The 25064-nt window shown below is 42.3% G+C and overlaps 2 protein-coding genes across 2 annotated transcripts; one reads left to right on the top strand and one right to left on the bottom strand.

Moving 5' to 3' along the window:
- Positions 1-887: 887 nt before the first annotated feature.
- On the bottom strand, positions 888-6802 carry JAGN1 (jagunal homolog 1). Its single transcript, XM_070730713.1, has 2 exons — positions 6691-6802; positions 888-1517 (listed from the first exon to the last, which is right to left on the bottom strand). The coding sequence occupies exons 1-2, from the start codon at positions 6777-6779 to the stop codon at positions 1055-1057; spliced, it is 552 nt and encodes a 183-aa protein (XP_070586814.1). The 5' UTR covers positions 6780-6802; the 3' UTR covers positions 888-1054.
- A 193-nt stretch (positions 6803-6995) lies between these two features.
- LOC139155528 (mitochondrial mRNA pseudouridine synthase RPUSD3-like) lies at positions 6996-24701 on the top strand. Its single transcript, XM_070730695.1, has 9 exons — positions 6996-7186; positions 7844-7983; positions 10008-10052; positions 10375-10471; positions 11879-11986; positions 13111-13195; positions 15741-15867; positions 20832-20971; positions 22655-24701. Exons 1-9 carry the CDS (start codon positions 7041-7043, stop codon positions 22859-22861), a joined length of 1095 nt encoding a protein of 364 aa, XP_070586796.1. The 5' UTR covers positions 6996-7040; the 3' UTR covers positions 22862-24701.
- The last annotated feature ends 363 nt before the right edge of the window (positions 24702-25064 follow it).

Genomic DNA, 25064 nt, shown 5'->3' with positions numbered 1-25064 from the left:
AAAGAGTAGTAGATCCTTGGAACAAACTTCCAGCAGAGGTGGTAGATAAATCCACAGTAACTGAATTTAAACATGCCTGGGATAAACATATATCCACCCTAAGATAAAATACAGAAAATAGTATAACGGCAGACTAGATGGATCATGAGGTCTTTTTCTGCCGTCAGACTTCTATGCTTCTATGTAAATTTGAGAGTGGCATGAGTGGCTTCTACTTACAAACTTTTCTACTTAGGAACCTGGTCACGGAACGAATTAAGTGCTTAAGTAAAGATACCACTGTATTCAATGAGAATATTTCCTTCATTCAAATCCAAGATGTGCTATTTGAGTGTTCCCTTTATTTATTTATTTATTTATTTTTTGAGCAGTGTATAATATTCTGAAATAGGAGAGGGAGGGAAGGGAGGGAGGGAGGGGGGGAAGAGGGGTTTCCTGGCCATGTGTGCTGTTTTCCTATTTCTACCAGGACCCAATTATTCACAGCGTAATTCAAAATAGTGCACAGGCGAACCTTTTAAAGTGCATAGCTCAATATTGGTTTTCTTCAAACCAACAGGAGACTCCCAGCCAAGTCTCGTCTGCCTAACTCAAGTGATGGAAGCGTTATCTCTAAAACAGGATTGTTAAACTCGTGACGACACGCCGCTGTCATATGACGTATTGCCATTTCCCCCCTTATTTATTGAAAACGGGGGTGGGCCTAGCCGGCACGTGGCGTTTCCGGCCCACGAGTTTGTAACACCCCTGCTCTAAAGGGAAATCCGTTGCCTCTCCTTTGGAAAGAAGATTCCCTAAATCCCTTTCAAAGCAGGACTACCCAAGTCTACAACTCCCAGTTGTAAAATCACACCAGCTGGAAACCCCCCCCCCCCCCCCCCCCCCCCGCAGAGCCTAGTTCAATGTTCATTCAGGCAGGTAGAACTTCCGGATCTCCCATTTGCTCAGTATGAATTGTGAAGAGAAACCCAAGAGCGCTATCGACCTCTCCCCCTCTCCCCCACCCCTCAAATCCAAGCAAGTGTTGATGCATGCAGCTGCCCAACCCTCTTGTTTACTTCTTCTTCTTCTCCTGAGTGCTGGTAAACCAGGAGTCCAAGAGCTTTTTGCTGTAATAAAGTTGCCAGCCGTGAACTTGCACCGCCACCACCACCACCAAATACATGACAGAGACCGCAGAGAAACCGAAGATGAAACGGTAGGCCTTGCCGTGGCGGTAGAGCTGCTGAGCCATCGGGAACATCTCCATGCTGCCGTAGATGAGAGGCGCCACTGAAAAGAGGCCGGTGCTGATCATGGAGATCACCAGGTAGCTGATGTTGTTTCGGGGGAAGGAGAAGAGGCCAAAGAGGGAAGGGACGATGCTGAGCAAGTACGGGTACTCCCACTGGTAAGGCATGGCCACCTTGTCGTGGGGTAAGAGTCTGAAGTGAGCCACGCACATCTGGGCTGCCACCAACAGCCACAGGCCCACTTGCATGTAGATCAGCTTCTTAATCTCAGACTTGAGCGATACGCTGTGGACAGCAGAGAAAAAGACAGAAGGAGGAATGGTGAGTTTGATCCTGGGCATAACAACTTGCCTTGCTTCGAAAATTGGGCTCAATGATGTAACAATGCGGAATCACTTACTGTATTTATTGTATTATTGTTTTTAGAAAAAGAAGACCTAAAACTAATAAATTCTATTTTTTTAAAAAAGAAAATTGGGCTCAATTGTGATTATAAGTCGAGCACTATCTTTATAAATGAAACTGGTACTGGTGGCATAGAAATCAAAGGGAGGGAGGGAGGGAAGGAGGGAAGGAAGGAAAGAAAGAAAGAAAGAAAAGTAAGAAGGAAGGAAGGAAAAGTAAGTAAGTAAGAAAGGAAGGAAGGAAAGAAAGATAGATAGATAGATAGATAGATAGATCTGGTAAATCGGCAACATATTAAACGCTTTGAACGATAGAGTCTATCTTTTGGTTTCCATTTACCTCTTTTTTTCAGCCACTAGAAAAATCAAGTCAGTTCCTATATCAACTGGTACTTATTTTCAATGGGCACTTCCTTTTATTTCATTTAAAATAATCTTTTTGGGGGGAAAATCTATCCAGCTACTGCAGATAATCTGACAGCTATTAAGAAAAAACACCAATGGCTGCTTCATTACCTATTCCTGAACTACGGGATAGATCCATGATGGTGAATCTATAACCCGGAGTTCAAAAACCAATCCAACAGGCAAACCGGAAGTTTGAAAAAACAGACTTCCGGTTTGCCCCTTGCGCTGTTTTTTGCACTTCTGAAGAACCGGAGTGCGAAAAACAACCTTATGGGCAAATCGGAAGTCCTTTTTTCCGAAGTTCCGGTTTGCCTATTTGTTTATTGTTTTAATAATCTTTATCAAATATATTCATAAAAAAGATAAGACAAATAAACAATCAAACATACATTCACACAAATATTTTCATATATACAAGTTTACATTCATAATTACGCAATCACTTATAAATCTCTCTATGTAAACATATTTATGTAGAAGACATTCGACATACTTGTTGAATACATCCTGTTGATCTTTATGTTCTACGACCTATTGATAAAGAGCGAATCTCCTATGTATCTTATATGTGTTTATAACTTTGTTTTAAGTGATTTTGTATACTAAAACAAAGAAATTAAATTGATTATAATATATGATATATTTCTTCATAACTTTGTATTCATTTGATAATTGGTATAACAGTCTGATGAGTTCACTTTAGTTAACTATTATTAGTACATTTCTAAAATTAATTTATTTCAGTCCGTATAGGAAGATAGACATTTAGATCTTCTCTGGGTTTATGTTGTCTCAGTTTTTATTTAGTTTGGGAATTTTGAATATTTGTTTTGGCTAAGCCAATTAATAATTAATAATAATTTATTGGATTTGCATGCCGCTCCTCTCCGTAGACTCGGGGCGGCTAACAACAATGATAAAAACAGCATATGACAATCCAATAATAAAACAGCTAAAAACCCTTATTTATAAAAACCAAACATACACACAAACATACCATGCATAACTTGTAATGGCCTAGGGGGAAGGAATATCTCAACTCCCCCATACCTGGCAGAATTATACCGCTTGTTCCAGGCTTTGTAAAATTCAGATTTGTCCTGAAATCTTTGGAAATTTTTTCACTGTCCCAGACTTCAGGGAGGCCTATGCACATTGCTTCTTTGAGTAAAACTGTTTCGTGAGAAAGGTGAAGAGGTATTTGTGAAAATGTTTTTCTCCCAAAGCCTAACAAGCAAACATTCGCTGACGGTTTTTCCCAGTGGAATGATATTGCAATGGAAAAAGCTTCACCAGCTAAATTACCACCATGTGACAGCTGTACATAGTATTTACTGAAACCACATTTACCCTGCCAAGAATGACCACTTTGTGGCACCTATGTCACAGGGAAGATTATGACAACTTTCTCATTTTTCAATATGTACCCACTCAGGTACGCCACCCTGAGTTGCTTTGAGAAGGGTGGCATAGAAATCAAAGGGAGGGAGGGAGGGAGGGAAGGAAGGAAAGAAAGAAAGAAAAGTAAGAAGGAAGGAAGGAAAAGTAAGTAAGTAAGAAAGGAAGGAAGGAAAGAAAGATAGATAGATAGATAGATCTGGTAAATCGGCAACATATTAAACGCTTTGAAAGATAGAGTCTATCTTTTGGTTTCCATTTACCAGTACCTCTTTTTTCAGCCACTAGAAAAATCAAGTCAGTTCCTATATCAATCAACGAATAATCTATAGTGGTTAAGGTGCTGGCCTAAAAACCAGAAGACTATTTCTGGTTGTATTTCTGCCTTAGGCATGAAAGCTGGTTGCATGAATTGATCAGTCATGCTCTTTCAACCCAACTCAGCTCGCAAGGTCGTTGTTGCAGAGTAAATAGGAAAAGAAGGGAGGTGTATTACTGTATTTTTGGAGTATAATTCAGTCTCTTTTTGGAGGGGGGAAATGGTGCATCTTATACTGCGAAAAATACGGTATGTATGTTCTCCACCTTGAGATATTTATAAAGTGGTAACATTGAGCCCAGGTGGTGCAGTGGTTAGACTGCGGCACTGAGAGCAATTTTAGCTGACTGCTAGCTGCAATTTGGCAGTTCAAATCTCACCAGGCTTCAGGTTGACTCAGCCTTCCATCCTTCTGAGGAGGGGAAACATAGATTGACGGCAGAAAAAGACCCCATGATCCATCTAGTCTGCCCTTATACTATTTCCTGTATTTTATCTTACAATGGATATATGTTTATCCCAGGCATGTTTAAATTCAGTAACTCTGGATTTACCAACCACGTCTGCTGGAAGTTTGTTCCAAGGATCTACTACTCTTTCAGTAAAATAATATTTTCTCACATTGCTTTTGATCTTTCCCCCCAACTAACCTCAGATTGTGCCCCCTTGTTCTTGTGTTCACTTTCCTATTAAAAACACTTCCCTCCTGGATCTTATTTAACCCTTTAGCATATTTAAATGTAAAGTGAGGACCCAGATTGTGGAGGCAATGTGCTGACTCTGTGAACTGCTTAGAGAGGGCTATAAAGCACTATGAAGCAGTACATCACCGTGAAGCCTAAATGCTAAATTTAGCTAAGTCTAAATGCTAAATTGAGGCAGGATAAAATGTAATAAATAAATCAGTAAGTAAGGTGGGCTTAAGTATCCAATAATACTTTGATCGGTTGGCCAAACTCATGGCATCAGAGAACCCTTGAAATCAAAAATCCTTGCCTCCTCCAGAAAGTTGCCATAAGTTGAAAGTGACTTGCATAAAACAATAACCATGCTAAAATCTATGTTTACAAGTAAAGATACTTCTCTACTCTTCTCCATACCAAAAAACAGAGGACAATGTCCGAGAAAACAAGGAAGGCTTGCTTAACATCAAAGGAGGCAACATTCACTCTCCAGCCAACCTCTCTGAAATAAGTATCGAAAATGTGGTGAAAGTGAAAACATTAAAGTTAGCTGGATTGAATGGATTTGTTCCATTTGAAAGTCTGTCTAGGTCGGGTTCTCCAACCTTGACAACTTTTAAGACGTGTGGACTTCAACTCCCAGAATTCCTCTGCCAGCAAAACCAACCTGGTTGAGGAATTCTGGGAGTTGAAGTCCACAAGTCTTAAAGCTACCAAGGTTGGAGATGTCTGGTCTAGGTGATACTAGCCACCCTTGTTTTTCCTTGTTTTCTTCTCTCAATAAACTCAATTTAGATCTCGAGAAAGTTGCTTTAATAAGCACATTTCTCATTCAAACCTTGCAAAAGCATTTTATTTGGATGAAAGAGGGCCTCCGGGCAAGTCAAATCTTGCTGACCCCAAAGGCATATTATCTAGGCCAGTGTTTTTCAACCAGTGTGCCACGAGACATGGTCTGGTGTGCTGCGAAGCTCAGAGAGAGAAAGAAAACAAGAGAAAGAAAGAGAGAGAGAGAAAGAAAGAGCAAGAGGGAGAGAAAGCAAGCAAGAGAGAAAGAAAACACAGAGAGAAAGATAGAGAGAAAGAAAGAAAGAGAGAGAGCAAGAGAGAAAGAAAGAGAGAGAGAGAGAGGGAGGGAAGGTGGGAGAAAGACATAGAGGGAGGTAGGGAGGGGGAGAGAAAGAGAGCAAAAAAGAGGAAGAAAGAAAGATGGATGGAGAGAGAGGAAAAAAGGGAGAGAAATAGGGAGGGGGAGAGAAATAGAGTGAAAGGGAGAGAATTTTTTTGTCCAAATTTTTTTTTAGCTGCCCCCCCCCCTCAATGTGCCCCATGGTTTTGTAAATGTAAAAAATGTGCCGCGGCTCAAAAAAGGTTGAAAATCACTGATCTAGGCAATAAGTCCAATCCTCCGAGTGCTCGGAGAGGGGCGGCATATAAATCCAATCAATCAATCAATCAATCAATAAAAGAGGATGATTGGCTAGTCTGTGAGAAGGGCGGATAATAATAATATAATAATAATAAATCTAATTACTAATAATAATTAATAATAAGTACTAATCCTGTTTAGCTATTTTGAGATGAGCTAAATGCTGCCACCACTACCTGCTGTGACATAGAGGATGCACCAAGCCACTGCAATCGAACAGCATGCTATCCGTCTTTTGTGTGTGTGTGTAACATATTTTTGCTCATAATGAAAAGGGAGACTAGTATAGATCTATATTTTTGGTGAATTTTTAAAATTAAGGGAGACTAGGATAGCGCTATTTCGGCCTTGTTCTCCAACAGAGAATATGTGTGTGTGTGTCTATGCATATATATATATATATATATATATATATATATATATATATATATATATATATATATATATATATATATATATATATATATATATATATACATACACACACACACACACATACATACATACATACGAAGACATATACATATATACATACATACACATATACACACACATAAACGGAGGGGGAGAGAAATGCACTAACTGATTCTCATTTTAGGGGAAGCCACCAATTCAATGATCGACAAGAGCAACTAAACGACCATCGTCCTGCCGAGTCGGTTGCAGAGCACGGATCAGACAGGGCAGGCAGGAAGGCGGCAGCTTTCGATGTGCTGCAACATGCAGGTTTAAAGACAAGAAGCATATATATATACAGTATATATATATTTCTTTTTGCTTCCTAATGGGTGCATGAGCGCGACACCCCACACCCCACCTCATTTGGTAATGCTCGGCCACGCGCTCCCGGTGCCGGAAGTCGCTGCCATCGGTTCCCGTGGCTCGAGGTCCCGCGCGCGAAGCCATCTTTCACGAGGGTCAGAGAGAGCGACCGCCGAAGCGAAGAGCGCATGTGCGTTCGCATGTGCTAACGTGTTGCTCTTGGAGCCCCGCCTCCCGCGAATTTGTACTTTCTGTCAATGGCTGCTTCTTTGGGTCGGGCGGGCTTTCCCGGGTGCTTGGGAAATTTGCTCCCCCCTCCCACTTTGTCTCTCTCTCTCTCTCTCTCCTCTCTCTCTGGAAGGAAACTACATTTCCCAGCAGGCACCGCGCTTCTTCATTAGATTTATGCAGACGTCGCATGCTTTGTCTACCGTGCAGCAGACACTTCCGGGTTGGGTCGCCGCGCGCTCGGGGATGTTCGGGCTTAGCCTCCGCCGGGCGGGAGGCGGGCGCGGGAGGCTGCGCGCGCATTTCAGCACCCCGCCGTCTTGGTAAGAAAAAGAAAAGTCGGTCGGTTTCCATTATCATCTTCTACTCGAGCTTCGGTCTGTTCGGTGCGTGACAGGCAGAAGCTCAACAAGCATGACTGGTGCCCACGAGAAATGCAGCGAGGGATGAAAATATTGATACGAAATATCCTCGACTTAGTTTGGATGTTGCTGCTCTGCAGTTGCAAACACTCACTGCTGTACAGCAGTGTTTCCCAACCTTGGCAACTTGAAGAAATTTGGACTTCAACTCTCAGAATTCTGGGGAATTCTGGGAGTTGAAGTCCAAATTTCTTCAAGTTGCCACGGTTGGGAAACACTGCTGTACAGCAACATTTAGGTTTCCCCCTCCTTGCATCCTGTGAATCTTTTGATGGGCATAATTCCAGCCATTAACTGCCAAGAGTGTCTAGTGATCGTAAGGTATTCATCTACATGTAACAAAAAACAGTTGGAATAGAATAGAATAAACTACAATTCTTTATTGGCCAAGTGTGATTGGACACACAGGGAATTTTTAATTGGTGCATATGCTCTCAGTGATCATAAAAGAAAAGATACATTTGTCAAGAATCACGAGGTACTAGAAAAAAAAATATGAAGATAGGAGCTGGCTTAAAATACAAGTGTCATATTTTTTAATAATTTTTTTTTACTTAGGTATCACTTGCTGAACCTTAAAAAAGTAGACAAATCAATGGGAGAAACCCCCAATAAAATAAGCTACTTGAAACCTTTAAAGTCACTGGAACCTGATTCCTTGTTGAAAATATTGAAAACATCTATAGTCCATGCGGATGGTATGTGCCTTCTCTCATAGTTCTTGAGCCAATGGTAGTGAAACCTTGCTGAATTCAAATTCCATTTTTGTTATAAGTTTTTAAAATATATATATATATATATATATATACATATGTGTCTGTGTTTTCTGCCGAATCACCATGGTATATGCAGGGAGTTCTCAATATAGAGCCATTTATTGAATGACCATTCAAAGTTACAATGGCACTGAAAAAAATCTTATCCTCACACTTATGACCAACATAGCAATCCCAAGATCATGTGATCACAAAAAACTTCAGCTGACTGCTAGCTATAGTTCAGCAGTTCAGATCTCACCACCGGCTCAAGGTTGACTCAGCCTTCCATCCTTCAAAGGTGGGTAAAATGAGGACCCAGATTGTGGGGGGCAATAGGTTGATTCTGTAAACCGCTTAGAGTGGTAAAAGCACTATGAAGTGGTATATAAGTGCTATTGCTATTGTTTTTGTCATTCAAAGCCATTTGTGATCAAATCCTTTCTGCTGATAAAAGTAGTCCTCATTTAGCATCATTCACAGTTACCACAGTGATGAAAAAGTAACTTTACGACCAAACGTTGCATTTATGATATTTATAGAATTGTAAAACTGATGGAAAATCATTAGCACAGTTGTGATTTCACTTAGCAATTGTTTTGGCTTTACAATGTAATGTATGATTGTTAAATAAGGACTACCTATCTAGGAAAGTAACAAGTTACAATTTGAGTCACTTTGTACATTTTTCAAATGTCCATATATTCTCTCTCTCTCTCTCTTCTTTCCTTGAACTTAAAAGAAAATGGGAAGAAAGGAATGAATACGGGAACTGTGAAATGTAATAAGATAGCCACTTCCCTAAAGGCAACTCCACCAGAACTTCTGAGTTATCAAAAATAGATTTCTTTATTGGCCAAGTGTGATTTAGACACACAAGGAATTTGTCTTTGGTGCATATGCTCTCAGTATACATAAAAGAAAAGATACATTTGTTAAGAATCATGAGGTACAACACTTAATGATTGTCATAGGGTTCAAATAAGCAATCAGGAGACAATATTAAGGACACAAGCAACAAGTTACAGTCATAAGTGGGAGGAAATGGGTGATAGGAATGATGGGAAAAAACTAGTAGTAATAGTAGTGCAGACTTAGTAAATATGCCCATGTTACACCAATACTCCACAATCTGCATTGGTTGCCGATCAATTTCCGGTCACAATTCAAAGTGTTGGTTATGACCTATAAAGCCCTTCATGGCATCGGACCAGAATATCTCCGAGACCGCCTTCTGCCGCACGAATCCCAGCAACCGATTAGGTCCCACAGAGTGGGCCTTCTCCGGGTGCCGTCAACTAAACAATGTCGGTTGGTGGGCCCCAGGGGAAGAGCCTTCTCTGTGGCGGCCCCGACTCTCTGGAACCAGCTCCCCCCAGAGATTAGAACTGCCCCTACCCTCCTTGCCTTTCGTAAACTCCTTAAAACCCACCTTTGTCATCAGACATGGGGGAACTGAGATATCTCCCCCGGGCCTATACAATTTATGTATGGTATGTTTGTATGTATGTTTGCTTAATAATGGGGTTTTTTAAATACTTTAAATTGTAAATTATTAGATTTGTCATGAACTGTTTTATTGTGTTGCGAGCCGCCCCGAGTCTACGGAGAGGGGCGGCATACAAATCTAATAAATGAATGAATGAATGAATGAATGAATAGTTTGATGGCGTTGAGGGAATTATTCGTTTAGCAGAGTGATGGCATTCGGGAAAAACTGTTCTTGTATATCGTTGTCTTGGTGTGCAGTACTCTATGGCGTCATTGTGAGAGTAAGAGTTGAAACAATTTATGTACAGGATGTGAGGAGTCAGTAAATATTTTCACAGCCCTCTTTTTAACTCCTGAAATATACAGGTCCTCAATGGAAGGCAGGCTGGCAGCAATTGCTTCGAATTACTGGAGCAGTTGTTAGCCTGTTCTGGAATTGTTTTGAACTCACTTGTCCTTTCAATTTTGTATTTCAGGTACCCTCGTGGCCATTAACAAATCTTGTGGTATCCCTGTATCAGGTATGCAGTCCTGTGATTGTATGGGGTATGACACAGCTGACTGTCTTGGATACTTTTCTTATAAATGAAATAATGAAGCATTTTTATCAATCAGTGAAAGTATCTGCATATTTTCTGTTAGCACTCTTCTCCAAATAATTTAGGAGACATGTGAAGATAACAGGTGTTCTCTTAAAATAAATTAGGAACTGATATTAATTTTAATCTGGAGGACAAGCAGACCTCCAGTGGTAAGGGGAAAAGTTCTCTTACAAGTGAAGGAGTGGTAAATAAGACTTGTTTGGAATGTGTGTCGTTTATAGGGTTTCTTTTCCTCCAATAGGCAAGCCAGAAGAACTGACTTTGCAATCTGTTCTGCCACAGCTAAGCCAGAATCTAAATCTCCCACAAACTCTTGAAGTGGTTAAAGCTCCAGAAAAGTAAGTAGCTGAATCCTAGTTCCAGGGAGAAATGTAAAAGTGACAGACAAAAGTTATCTTCCATCATCAGGCCTCCAGGTCTGCTTAATTTAAAAAACCACGTTGCTTCTTCGAAGGCCATCCTCGGGTGCCCTTAAATTGGGTCTCCAACCTTGGCAACTTTAAAACTTGGAGATTTCAACTTCCAGAATTTCTCAGCCAGCCAAATATACATTGACAAATAGAAACATAGAAGTCTGACGGCAGAAAAAGACCTCATGGTCCATCTAGTCTGCCCTTATACTATTTTCTGTATTTTATCTTAGGATGGATATATGTTTATCCCAGGCATGTTTAAATTCAGTTACTGCGGATTTACCAACCACGTCTGCTGGAAGTTTGTTCCAAGGATCTACTACTCTTTCAGTAAAATAATATTTTCTCATGTTGCTTTTGATCTTTCCCCCAACTAACTTCAGATTGTGTCCCCTTGTTCTTGTGTTCACTTTCCTATTAAAAACACTTCCCTCCTGAACTTTATTTAACCCCTTAACATATTTAAATGTTTCGATCATGTCCCCCCTTTTCCTTCTGTCCTCCAGACTCTACAGATTGAGTTCATTAAGCTTTTGATCTTTCCCCCAACTAACTTCAGATTGTGTCCCCTTGTTCTTGTGTTCACTTTCCTATTAAAAACACTTCCCTCCTGAACCTTATTTAACCCCTTAACATATTTAAATGTTTCGATCATGTCCCCCCTTTTCCTTCTGTCCTCCAGACTATGCAGATTGAGTTCATGAAGTCTTTCCTGATACGTTTTATGCGTAAGACCTTCCACCATTCTTGTAGCCCGTCTTTGGACCCGTTCAATTTTGTTATGTACATTGAGAGCATATGCCCCAAAGACAAATTCCTTTTGTGTCCAATCACACTTGGCCAATAAATAATTCTATTCTATTCTATTCTAATCTATTCTTCTGTTTTCTAGCCAAAAGAAATGCCCAATGGAAACAACGTGTTTGCTTAATAATCTTAACATTTGCTTAATGCCCACTGCATTCACTTAGTGGGTTCCACAATAAGGGTCATAAAATCGGGTGATGTCATCTTGGGTGACCACCTTAATGATCATCCAAACATAATTATGGGCTTAATTGGTCATAAGTCAAGAAGTACCTATAGTTTGTCTGATTTGGTTACTATATTGAAGCCAATTGTATGATTATCCAGGATTATGAGTTAAGCCAGCAATGGCTCATGATATGATGTAAACTCAATCTCCATGGAAATTGTTCAGATCCAATCATTTCTGTAAATTAGTTGAGTGGTCTCAAACAGAACCTTGGTTTTCTCCATTCAGTGAGATTTATTAATAGCTCCTGTCAAAGAATGGGTGGATATCTCTTAAAGACTTTGTGCATTTTATAGGGAAGGTTCTGGACTTGTTCTGCTGTCAAGCTGCCCAAAAACCACCCTATATCTCCAAGATTTTTACAGTCAGCGTAAGAAGAAAAAACAGCCAGTTGCTACTTACTGGTGAGAAAACATTTTCTATTGTTTTCCTTTTGGGGGATGAATGGGAGAGTGTGGACTCATTAGATTCTTCAGTTGGGAATTTCGCAATCCAAGTACCTGGAGAGCATCCGTTAAGGAAAGCTTTTCCTAAAGGAATATATTTATTTATTTATTTATCTATCTATCTATCTATTTATTTATCTATTTATTTATTTATTTATTTATTTATTATCTATTTATTTATCTATTTATTTATCTATTTATCTATTTATTTATCTATTTATTTATCTATTTATTTATCTATTTATTTATTATTTGATTTGATTTGATTTGTATGCCGCCCCTCTCCGTAGACTCGGGGCAGCTAACAACAATAATAAAAACAACAACAACTAAAAAACCCTTATTTTAAAACTAATCATACCTACAAGCAAACATACCATGCATAAATTGTAAAGGCCTAGGAGGGAAAGAGTATCTCAGTTCCCCCATGCCCGATGGCAGAGGTGGGTTTTAAGGAGCTTACGAAAGGCTAGGAGGGTGGGAGCAATTCTAATCTCCGGGGGGAGTTGGTTCCAGAGGGCCAGGGCCGCCACAGAGAAGGCTCTTCCCCTGGGCCCTGCCAAACGACATTGTTTAGTTGACGGGACCTGGAGAAGGCCCACTCTGTGGGACCTAACTGATCGCTGGGATTCATGCAGCAGAAGGCGGTCCCTGAGATAATCTGGTCCGGTGCCATGGAGGGCTTTATAGGTCATAACCAACACTTTGAATTGTGACCGGAAACTGATCGGCAACCAATGCAGACTGCGGAGTGTTGGTGTAACATGGGCATATTTGGGAAAGCCCATGATTGCTCTCGCAGCTGCATTCTGCACGATCTGAAGTTTCCGAACACTCTTCAAAGGTAGCCCCATGTAGAGAGCGTTACAGTAGTCGAGCCTCGAGGTGATGAGGGCATGAGTGACTGTGAGCAGTGACTCCCGGTCCAGATAGGGCCACAACTGGTGCACCAGGCGAACCTGGGCAAACGCCCCCCTCGCCACAGCCGAAAGATGTTTCTCTAATGTGAGCTGTGGATATATTTTTACCATGCACTTTCCCTATCGTTTTCAAAGCATTGCCTGATATCCTTCTCTTTGCAGTGCTGTGACTACCAGGACTCCAGTAGCTACTGAAGGAGAAGTTCACACAGGGCTCAAGTTGGTGGAGATCGATGGCCTTAATGTGGTAAGTGGGGTATGGACAGAGGAGTTTTAGATTGTGGTTCTAGAAGGCTTCTGGTTGCTGTTCTGGACAAGAAGGGTAACAGATTTAAAAAAATATCCCAATATTGCCAATCTGGAATTGCACTTCCTTCCATGGGCATAGATTTAATTAGATGACGTGGGAGAAGACCAAACAGAGCTGGGGAAGGCGGAGTTAAAGGCATCATTAGTTTGGAATCCTTGCATCACCACAAAGGATCCAAGTCTAGCCCTGCTCCCCCTGAATTCTGCCTATTTATATATTTATTATTTTGCTTTTATAGGCTGCCCTTCTCCTGACGAGTCAGAGCGGTATACAAGGTTAAAAGGGAAATACAAAGTTTAAAAACCTAAAATTAAAAAGACTCTCATCCATCATTCATTCATAGCTAGTGGCCAGAGCAAGATGTTGTCACTCAGTGGGCCCAAGCTTGCCGGCAAAGGCGTGTTTTAAAGGCCTTTTGAAAGGCAGGAGGGCGGGGGCAGTGCGAATCTCTGGGGGGAGTTGGTTCCAGAGGGCCGGAGCTGCAACAGAGAAGGCCCTTCCCCGGGGCCCCACCAGCCAACACTGCTTGGCTGACAGGACCTGGAGAAGGCCAAATCTGTGGGATCTGTCCTTTCCAAATAATAATAATATTATTATTATTATTATTATTATTATTATTATTATTATTATTATTATTATCCCTCTCCGAGGACTCGGGGCAGTATAAAAAAGGTAGTATACATCGAGATACAGTTAACATTAGATTAAAAAGTTACATTTAAAAGTTTAAAAACCTATTAAAACACATACATATCCATTCAAACATTCAAAGAAACTCATTATACATTCATTGGCCAGGGGGCAGAATCTAATAACCCCAAGCTTGGCGGCATAGGTGAGGCTTAAGACTCTTATGGAAGGCGAGGAGGGTGGGGGCAATACAAATCTCTGGGGGGAGTTGATTCCAGAGGGCCGGAGCCCCCACAGAGAAGGCTCTTCCCCAAGGATGCACCAACCAACATTGTCTAGTTGACGGGACCTAGAGAAAGCCAACTCTGTGAGACCTAACCGGTCGCTGGGATTCACACGGCAGAAGGCAGTCCCACAAGTAGTCTGGTCCCATGTAGTGCTGGGCGAACCGAACTTGCATAGTTTGGGTCCGTGCCAAACTTTGTGGTGTTCGGCATCCCGAACCCGGACCTTTTCAGAAGTCCGTGTTCAGGTTTGGCGTTTGTTCGAACACCGTGGTGGGCGGGAGGGCTCTGACTCAGCGAAGCTGGCTGAGGAATTCTGGGAGTTGAAGTCCACAAGTCTTAAAAGTTGCCAAGGTTGGACTAAATAAATAAGGAAGTTAAGGCCACGGCACCGCCCTGCTTGTCCTGCAACCCAGAGCGATACTGATTGGCTGCCGAGCAGGAAACAAAACCAAAGCCTGCACCAATCGCCTGTTGCGCCAATTGCCCAGGGCAGCCTTAGCTCACCCTGGCGCTCTTTGGAAAGGGGGGGGGTGTTCTGTGTTGACGTAGGCCCCGCCCTCCCGTCTTCCGCCAAAACAGCCCGCGGCTGCCTGTCAGACAAAACCTTTGGGCGGCGCACGCCCGGAAGCCGCGATCGTGCCAATCCCCTTTTATTTCTTACAAAAAAAGCTTGGACCCCGCAGCCGCTCCTCCTCCTTTAATTTCTTTTGCCATGTCAGTTTCCCCCGTGAAAAAGCAGACGTTGGAGCAGCTCAAGCAACGCACCACCATGGTGGCCGATGGCCGTGGTGGCTGACTCAGAGCCCTCCCCCCTTGCCCTCCCACCCACCGCCCGCTTGAACCTCCGAGTACTCACCGCCCCTCCCGGCCATCACCCGCTTGAAGCTGCCAGACAGGATCCTGAAAAGCCGGCTGGCAGAACCTGCCTCCTGAGCCCTCTTGCCCAGCGGGAGGCAAAGCGCTGAAGGGGTGTGTGTCATGCTCGGGAGGCAGGTTCTTCCAGCCGGCTATTCAGAATCCTGGCCGGCAGCTTCAAGCGGGCGGTGGCTGGGAGGGGCAGGGAGTACTCGGAGGCTCAAGCGGGCGGTGGCCAGGAGGGGCGGGGAGTACTCGGAGGCTCAAGCCAGAGCCCTCCCGCCCACCGCCCGCTTGAAGCCCGCCGGGCCAGAGGGGTTGCGGTCCAGGTTCGGCGAACCTACACGAACTCCGACATCAAATTCGTCCGAACCCACCGAACCCGAGCTTCAGCGGGTTCGCCCAACACTAGTCCCTTGCCATGTAGGGCTTTATAGATCATGACCAACGCTTTGAATTGAGTCCAGAAACCAATTGGCAGCCAATGCAGGTGAGGCAGAAAGGCAGTTCCATCAATAATCTGTAGGGCCTTACAGGTAATAACCCTTAGCACCTTGATTATTATCTAGCAGCAGTTTAGTGATGACCACTAGTTGACTAGATTCTTGTGTCTAGGCTTGAATCATAAATGTTCTGTGCTGGAGCTTAACATGTGATCGTGACTCTTTGTGCTTGACTGGTGCTAACGCTGATGCTTGCCTGGATTACAGGCAGTTCCTGTGGATTCCCCGTCTCGTAAGAGCCTCCAAAACAAGGAGGCGAGAAAGACACTGTCATACTACAAAGTGCTGGACTCGAAGGAGGGCTGTGCCCTGTTGCAGCTGCAGCCAGTGACAAGTGAGTGACAGCAGGGCAGAGGAGGCCTAAAGGGGCCCAAAGTGGGCATAGAAACATAGAAGACTGATGGCAGAAAAAAGACCTCATGGTCCATCTAGTCTGCCCTTATGCTATTTCCTGTATTTTATCTTAGGATGGATATGTGTTTATCCCAGGCATGTTTAAATTCAGTTACTGTGGATTTACCAACCACGTCTGCTGGAAGTTTGTTCCAAGCATCTACTACTCTTTCAGTAAAATAATATTTTCTCATGTTGCTTTTGATCTTTCCCCCAACTAACTTCAGATTGTGTCCCCTTGTTCTTGGGTTCACTTTCCTATTAAAAACACTTCCCTCCTGGACCTTATTTAACTTTTTGACATATTTAAATGTTTTGATCATGTCCCCCCTTTTCCTTCTGTCCTCCAGACTATACAGATTGAGTTCATTAAGTCTTTCCTGATATGTTTTATGCTTAAGACCTTCCACCATTCTTGTAGCCCGTCTTTGGACCCGTTCAATTTTGTCAATATCTTTTTGTAGGTGAGGTCTCCAGAACTGAACACAGTATTCCAAATGTGGTCTCACCAGCACTCTATATAGCGGGATCATAATCTCCCTCTTCCTGAAAAGTGCATTGCAGGCAGTCCTTGTTTAATGTGCACTCATTCAGTGACCATTAGAAGTTACAATGGTGCTAAATGAGAGGCAGCTAATAACAGTCATATGATTGCTATTTGGGGCCTCGGCAACCAGTTCAAAATTATGATGGCTGTCATGTAAGTGCTATTTGCCACCTTCCCTGCTGACTTCTGACAACCCAGGTCAGTGGAGAAGCTTGCAGGAGGTGGCAAATGACAGCCACATGTCTCTGGGATGCTACGATCAATAGCAATAGCATTTAGACTTGTATACCGCTTCACAGTGCTTTACAGCCTTCTCTAAGCGGTTTACAGAGAGTCAGCAGTCTTGGTCCTCATTTGACCCACCTCGGAAGGATGGAAGCCTGAGTCAACCTCGAGCCTACTGAGATTCGATCTGCCAAACTGCTGGCAGCTGGTGATCAGCAGAAGCAGCTTGCACTACTGCACTCTAACCACTCCGCCACCAAAGCCCTTGTTTGTTTGTTTGTTTGTTTGTTTGTTTGTTTGTTTGTTTGTTTGTTTGTTTGTTTGATTTGATTTGATTTGATTTGTACGCTGCCCCACTTCATGAACTCGGGGCGGCTCACAACATGTCAACAATAAAACAATACAGTGGTACCTCAAGATACGAACCCCTCGTCTTACGAACAACTCGAGATACGAACCCAGAGTTCAGAAAAAAATTGCCTCTTCTTACGAACTTTTTTCAAGTTACGAACGCCAAACCCGAACTTCCGGATTCGGCATTCGGGAGGCTGCTGGGAAGCCGCCCGGCTGTTTTAAAAGGTCGCAGCCAGGCTGGGGGGCTTCCCAGCAGCCTCCCGAACCCCGAACTTTTGCCGAACTTCTGGGTTCGGGGTTCGGGAGGCTGCTGGGAAGCCCCCCAGTCCGGCTGCGACCTTTTAAAACAGCCAGGCAGCTTCCCAGCAGCCTCCCGAAGCCGAACGCCAAACCCAAACTTCCGCGTTCGGCGTTCGGAGGCTGCTGGGAAGCCCCGCCGCCCGGCTCTCACCTTTTAAAACAGCCTGGGGGCTTCTCGGCGGCCTCCCGAACGCCGAGCGCCGAAGTTCGGGTTTGGCGTTTGGCGTTCGGGAGGTCGCTGAGAACCCCCCAGGCTGTTTTAAAAGGTGACAGTCGGGCGGCAGCGTTTTTTTTCCGGGTTTTTTTTTTTGGTTGCACGGATTAATTGACTTTACATTGTTTCCTATGGGAAACAATGTTTCGTCTTACGAACCTTTCGTCTTACGAACCTCCCCCTGGAACCAATCAGGTTCGTAAGACGAGGTATGACTGTATACAAAATACAAATTGGATCCAATTAATATAAATAATTAGTTTAAAACATAAGAAAAGCTAAATATCAAAAATCATTCATTCGATACAACCAAACACAGTAAACATTCAGTGGCCAGAGGCTGGGATCTAATGACCCCAAGCCTGGTGGCATAAATAAGTTTCCAAATTCTTACGAAAGGGAAGGAGGGTTGGAGTGGTACGAATCTCAGGGGGAGCTGATTCTAGAGGACCGGGGCCCCCACAGAGAAGGCTCTTCCTCTAGGCCCCGCCAAGCGACATTGTCTGGTTTACAGGACCTGGAGAAGGCCGACTCTATGGGACCTACCCAGACGCTGGGATTCATGCGGCAGAAGGCGGTCCCGTAAGTAATGTGGTCCGATGCCATGGAGGGCTTTATAGGTCATCACCAACAGTTTGAATTGTGTCCGGAAACCAATCGACAGCCAATGCAGACCGCAGAGTGTTGGAGAGACATGGGCATACTTTGGAAAGCCCATGGTTGCTCACGCGGCTGCATTCTGAAGGTCAGCAGTTCAAATCTCATCACCGGCTCAAGGTTGACTCAGCCTTCCATCCTTCCGAGCTGGGTAAAATGAGGACCCGGATTGTGGGGGCAATAGGCTGGCTCTGTTAAGAAGTGCTATTGCTAACGTGTTGTAAGCCGCCCTGAGTCTAAGGAGAAGGGCGGCATAAAAATTGAATAAATAAATAAATTTTGCACAATTTGTAGTTTCCAAACATTTACAGGATTCCCTTAATGGCAACTTCAGGAATTGCTGGGTTTGGCACTGCCACACGACCATGTCCCTTATGACTACATTGCTTAGTGATGGAGTCCCTGGTCACAAATTCCCAATCTCGGTCATTGAGTAAAGCAGTTGTTAAAGCAAGACACCCACGTGACTGCTTTGCTCAGTAGCCGCAACCCCAGCATTCTGGTTGCAGTCATTTATTATTATTATTATTATTATTATTATTATTATTATTATTATTATTATTATTATTTATTAGATCTGTATGCCGCCCCTCTCCGAAGACTCGGAGCGGCTCACAACAACAAAACAGTACAAATCTAATAGTTAAAAACAATTTTAAACCCCTTAATATAAAAAACAGTCATTCATCTCAAACAAACCAAAAATGTGGTGCGCGGAGGATTTTTGAGGCCTACAGAGTGTTTCTGGGGGCTGGAGAAAGGCAAAAACACCCTTGGTTTTGCAAAAAAAAACCGGGGGTGATTTTGCCTTCCCCCAAGCCTTAGGAGCATTCTGCAGGCCTCCCTAAAGCAGCTGTGCACCCCATGTTTATGAAAAACGGGCCTTTTTTTACAAAAAAAGCACTCTACAGGCTTCCCAAACCCTCTGCGTGTTGTGTTTTTTGCAAAAGTGGCTAGAAAATCTGTATAGTCTGGAGGACAGAAGGAAAAGGGGGGACATGATCGAAACATTTAAATATGTTAAAGGGTTAAATAAGGTCCAGGAGGGAAGTGTTTTTAATAGGAAAGTGAACACAAGAGCAAGGAGACACAATCTGAAGTTAGTTGGGGGAAAGATCAAAAGCAACATGAGAAAATATTTATTTTTTATTTTTTTATTTATTCATTCATTCATTCATTCAATTTTTATGCCGCCCTTCTCCTTAGACTCAGAGCGGCTTACAACAAGTTAGCAATAGCACTTTTTTAACAGAGCCAGGCTATTGCCCCCCCAATCCGGGTCCTCATTTTACCCCTCTCGGAATGATAGAAGGCTGAGTCAACCTTGAGCCGGTGAGGAGATTTGAACCGCTAACCTTCAGATCTACAGTCAGCTTCAGTGGCCTGCAGTACAGCACTCTACCTGCTGCGTCACCCCGGCTCTTTATATTATTTTACTGAAAGAGTAGTAGATCCTTGGAACAAACTTCCAACAGAAGTGGTTGATAAATCCACAGTCACTGAATTTAAACATGCCTGGGATAAACATATATCCATCCTAAGATAAAAATACAGGAAATAGTATAAGGGCAGACTAGATGGATAGAAACATAGAAACATAGAAGTCTGACGGCAGAAAAAGACCTCTTGGTCCATCTAGTCTGCCCTTATACCAACCAACTTCAGATTGTGTCCCCTTGTTCTTGTGTTCACTTTCCTATTAAAAACACTTCCCTCCTGGACCTTATTTAACCCTTTAACGTATTTAAATGTTTCGATCATGTCCCCCCTTTTCCTTCTGTCCTCCAGACTATACAGATTGAGTTCATTAAGTCTTTCCTGATACGTTTTATGCTTAAGACCTTTCACCATTCTTGTAGCCCGTCTTTGGACCCGTTCAATTTTGTCAATATCTTTTTGTAGGTGAGGTCTCCAGAACTGAACACAGTATTCCAAATGGGGTCTCACCAGCATTCTATATAGTGGGATCATAATCTCCCTCTTCCTGCTTGTTATACCTCTAGCTATGCAGCCAAGCATCCTACTTGCTTTCCCTACCGCCTGACTGCACTGTTCACCCATTTTGAGACTGTCAGAAATCACTACCCCTAAATCCTTTTCTTCTGAAGTATTTGCTAACACAGAACTGCCAATACAATACTCAGATTGAGGATTCCTTTTCCCCAAGTGCATTATTTTACATTTGGAAACATTAAACTGCAGTTTCCATTGCTTTGACCATTTATCTAGTAAAGCTAAATCATTTTCCTATTGCACACTTTAGAGTCATCGGCAAATAGATCATGAGGTCTTTTTCTGTCATCAGTCTTCTATGTTTCTATGCTTCCTAAGTGGACAGTTTGATTTCACAGAAGTTTGATTTACTTGGAGTTATATTCTGTTGTTTAAGTGTTCCCTTTATTTTTTTTGAGCAGTGTATTTTGTGGCAGAGGATTGGGAGAAAGTGAGGAAGCATTGTTGTTTTTATTTTATCTTATTTTTGGATGTGGCGTGCAGACTCTCTTACTAAAGAAGCTTAGCAGCTCATGCCAAACCATTGGGGCTGATGCTTTTTAGTGGGGATGGCCAGCACTAGGTGTCGTCATTCTTCTTGTGTTCTCTGTGGCAGCTTTCCGGAACCAGATGCTGGTACACCTGACGCTGATCCAGAGCCCTGTGCTAGGAGATCACGTGTATTCTTCTCGGGTGGGAGCAGTTTTCGGAGAACCTTTTCTCTTGCCGGCTGTGGACACTCCGCCTCGGACACAGGTACCGAATTGCAAAATAGAAGCTGATCCTGAATGTTCCACTTGCAAACGTATCAAAACACACTGTTTGAACGAACTTAATTTAATCAATGAACCACCACTGCTAATAACTGGCTTAGCAGTGGAGACACACACACAAGTCAAAAAGCAATCCTTTCTTGCAAAAAGTCAGCTGCTAATTAATCTTCATTGGCAGCTCACGGTACGTTCAGCAAAGTCTTGACCCAAAGCAATGCAATTAATTCTTACTATCTCACATACTTTCCAAAGAGTTGGCTAAAAGGCCCAGGAGTCTTCCAAGATAAGAAATCCGAAGCAGAGAAACAGGAGTTCACCAAACACTCAGGACAGATACATGAGTCTAAACCAGTGGTTCTCAATCTGTGGTTAAGCGAATCAACATGATTGCTAATTGAATCCAAACTCTTTCAGGGAACCAATGGTTTGCTATGGATAGTTTTGCCGAAAGCCAGACGTCAGTCCTGATTTTGGGCAAAACCATCATGAAACACTATCGCGTGACCATGGGACATTGCGAATGCCATCGTGGGATTGCATTTTGGTTGCCTGGCAACCCTGCTTCCCCAACGGCCCTTTGCGGCATCCCACAGTCACATAACCACAATTTTTGACATCTGGGAAGATTCTCGGTCATCCAGGTTATGGGGTTGTCCCAAAGGTGCTCTTTGAAAAGGCAGTCGGGCTTTGTTTTTCAGTCAGAACTGAAGAAGCTTCTTAGATGAGGAAGCAAAATGTCCTCAAGGAAAAACCAAGTCCAGCTGCCTTTGGAAAAAGCACAATTTTTGTGCTTTTTCAAAAGTTGGTTTCCAGCATTTTGCTTCTGTTTTCTGGTTTAAAAAAAGCACCTGTTGGGTAAAATACATTCACAGAATAGAATAGAATAGAATAGGAGTAGAGTAGGATAGAATAGCATAGAATAGAATAGAATAGGAGAGAATAAGAATAGAGTAGAATAGAATAGCATAGAATAGAATAGAATAGGAGTAGAGTAGGATAGAATAAGAGTAGAATAGCATAGAATAGAATAGCATAGAATAGAATAGGAGTAGAGTAGGATAGAATAGGAGTAGAGTAGGATAGAATACCATAGAATAGAATAGGAGTAGAGTAGGATAGAATAAGAGTAGAATAGAATAGCATAGAATAGAATAGCATAGAACAGAATAGAATAGAATAGGAGTAGAGTAGGATAGAATAGGAGTAGAGTAGGATAGAATAGAATAGCATAGAATAGAATAGGAGTAGAGTAGGATAGGAATAGAATAGAATAGGAGTAGAGTAGGATAGGAATAGAATAGAATGGAATAGAATTCTTTATTGGCCAAGTGTGACACACAAGAAATTTGTCTTTGGTGCCTATGCTCTTAGTGTACATAAAGAAAACATACTGTACATTTGTCAAGAATCATGAGATAAAACACTTAATGATTGTCATAGGGGTCAAATAAGCAATCAGGGAACAATCAATATTAACAACCACTGGGGGGAAAACCCCAGGTCCAGTCACATGGTAGCCTACTTAATAACTGCAGTGACTAAACAACCGTTAATTCTGAGCTCAATTATGGTCACAGGTCGAGAACCCCCTGTAAAATAACTATTGTTAAGTAGGTTGACATAGGAGTTGTTTATAAATAGCATTCCTCCTCTTCCTTCTCGGTAGATCCTTGAGGAGCATGTGATGCAGAAGCTCCGGTTGCGGCCGCAAGTGATGTCTCGCTTGCAGCTCCACCTCCACCTCCACCAGCTTCTCCTCCCTGACGGTTGCTGTTCCTCCCGCACTCTACTGGTGGCCCCTCTTCCTCCCTTTTTCCTCCAGACACTTCGTAGCCTCGGGCTTAACCTGCCCCCTGCGAGCAGTAAACAGTGACAAAATCTGCCAAGCATTTGTCTGCCAAGCTGTACCTCCATTGCTGGCAGCCCAGTCAAGTGGATGCAGCTGCCGTTAAAATCCGGGGGCCCACAAGGAAAAGGTCCTGTCGTTGTAGAAGAAAACTGCTGCTCCTTCCGGAAAGTGGCTCAAATATACACTGCTCAAAAAAAATTAAGGGAACACTTAAACAACAGAATATATCCCCAAGTAAATCAAACTTCTCTGAAATCAAACTGTCCACTTAGGAAGCAGCACTGATTGACCATCAATTTCACATGCTGCTGTGCACATTCAACTTTGCACAGAACAAAGTATTCAAAGAGAATATTTCTTTCATTCCGATCTAGGATGTGTTAATTTGAGTGTTCCCTTTATTTTTTTTTGAGCAGCATATATCATATTACTCCAGAGTTGCTTGAATAGGTGCCATACAAATGACTGACAGTGGAAAAAATTGCTTATCAGAAAGTGTGAGAGGAAGGAAATTTCTAAGTAAAAACCTCTGTAGCTAGCTGATACAATCTGGCTACAGAAGGAATTTTAAGGGGGGCATTTCTGATTGGTTGGGTTGTTGGTGGGTTGTTTTTTTTAAGGTGCTCCTATATCCACAAAACTAGATTTCTTTTCTTTTTTTAGTCATCCATCGTTATGCCTGTATGTGGTAGTATCACAGCAACATAGACCCTATTATTATTAGGATTTATACATTCCTAATATCTAGATTATATACTGCTCAAAAAAATTAAGGAGAACGCTCAAATGAACACATCCTAGATCAGAATGAATGAAATATTCTCATTGAATACTTTGTTGAATGGGCACAACAGCATGTGAAATTGATTGTCAATCAGTGTTGCTTCCTAAGTTTGATTTCACAGAAGTTTGATTTACTTGGAGTTATATTGCGTTGTTTAAGTGTTCTCTTTATTAATTTTTTTGGAGCAGTGTATATTGTTGGGTGAAAGTAAATGTACATAATATTTTCTCAATATTTAGAAGCAATGAGCAGCAAATTATATGCTAAATCAACAGGTAATTTGTTGCTTTTGATGCCCACCGGGTATTAAATTCTGATGCCTGCTGGGTTGATAGGATGGAGCTAATCACCCAGGCAGAGAAAAATTAGGGGAATGTTCTTTTCCAACTGTTTTTAGATATCAGATGAGTTAACGGTATTGAAAAATGCAAAGAAGAGCTCTGAATTTGCAGTACAATTTTGCCAATAAATTAGATTAGATTTATTGGATTTATATGCCGCCCCTCTCCGCAGACTCGGGGCGGCTCACAAAAATGGCAAAAACAGTACATAATGACAAATCTAATATTTACCAATCTAATTACAGTTTCAGATTTAAAAAATCATAAAAGCAACCCCAATATATATAAACAAGCACACAATCAATCATACACCAAAACAACATGGGCAAGGGGGAGATGTTTCAATTCCCCCTTGCCTGACAGCAGAGGTGGGTTTTAAGGAGTTTACGAAAGGCAAGGAGGGTGGGGGCAATCCTAATCTCAGGGGGGAGCTGGTTCCAGAGGGTCGGAGCCACCACAGAGAAGACTCTTCCCCTGGGTCCCGCCAGACACATTGTTTAGTCGACGGGACCCGGAGAAGGCGTACAGTATAGTAGGCGGTTCCTGCCGATTCCAGGGAAGAATATGTCTTGTTCTCAATTGTATGGAGCTCAGAGTTTTCATGTCAAAAAGTTAACCTAATCCAGTCTTATAATACTCTCCGAGTGACTTAGATCAGGCAACAGGAACATTTTCAGCTGCTATTGTGCTGTATTGGCAGATTATAAATAATTAAATTAAAAGTAATCTAATCATACAAGATCTCAGCATTTCATAAAACATCTTAATTAGTTTTCAGGATGCAAATTACTTCAAAGCTGTCCCAGTGACTGACATAGGCTCTGTTGATGTTCCTTGGATTAGATGTCATTATTAAACAGAAAAGGTAAATATTAATTGAGAGGGTGTGGCAATAAAACACAGTTTAGTTTTTCCAAGGCTTTTAATTATTAAATTTCAATTAAAAATCAACAGCAGACATTTATTTATTTATTTTGTCAAGTACGTATTGATAGTATAGATAGATATAACGCTGTTTATATACATGAGGAGTACTAATAAGAGAGAAATATTAGGACGGGACGGAAGGCACGCTGGTGCACTTATGCACATCCCTTACTGA

Source organism: Erythrolamprus reginae, unplaced genomic scaffold, assembly GCF_031021105.1.
Source record: "Erythrolamprus reginae isolate rEryReg1 unplaced genomic scaffold, rEryReg1.hap1 H_27, whole genome shotgun sequence".
Classification (NCBI taxonomy): domain Eukaryota; kingdom Metazoa; phylum Chordata; class Lepidosauria; order Squamata; family Dipsadidae; genus Erythrolamprus; species Erythrolamprus reginae.
This window is presented reverse-complemented; position numbering and strand designations above follow the sequence as displayed.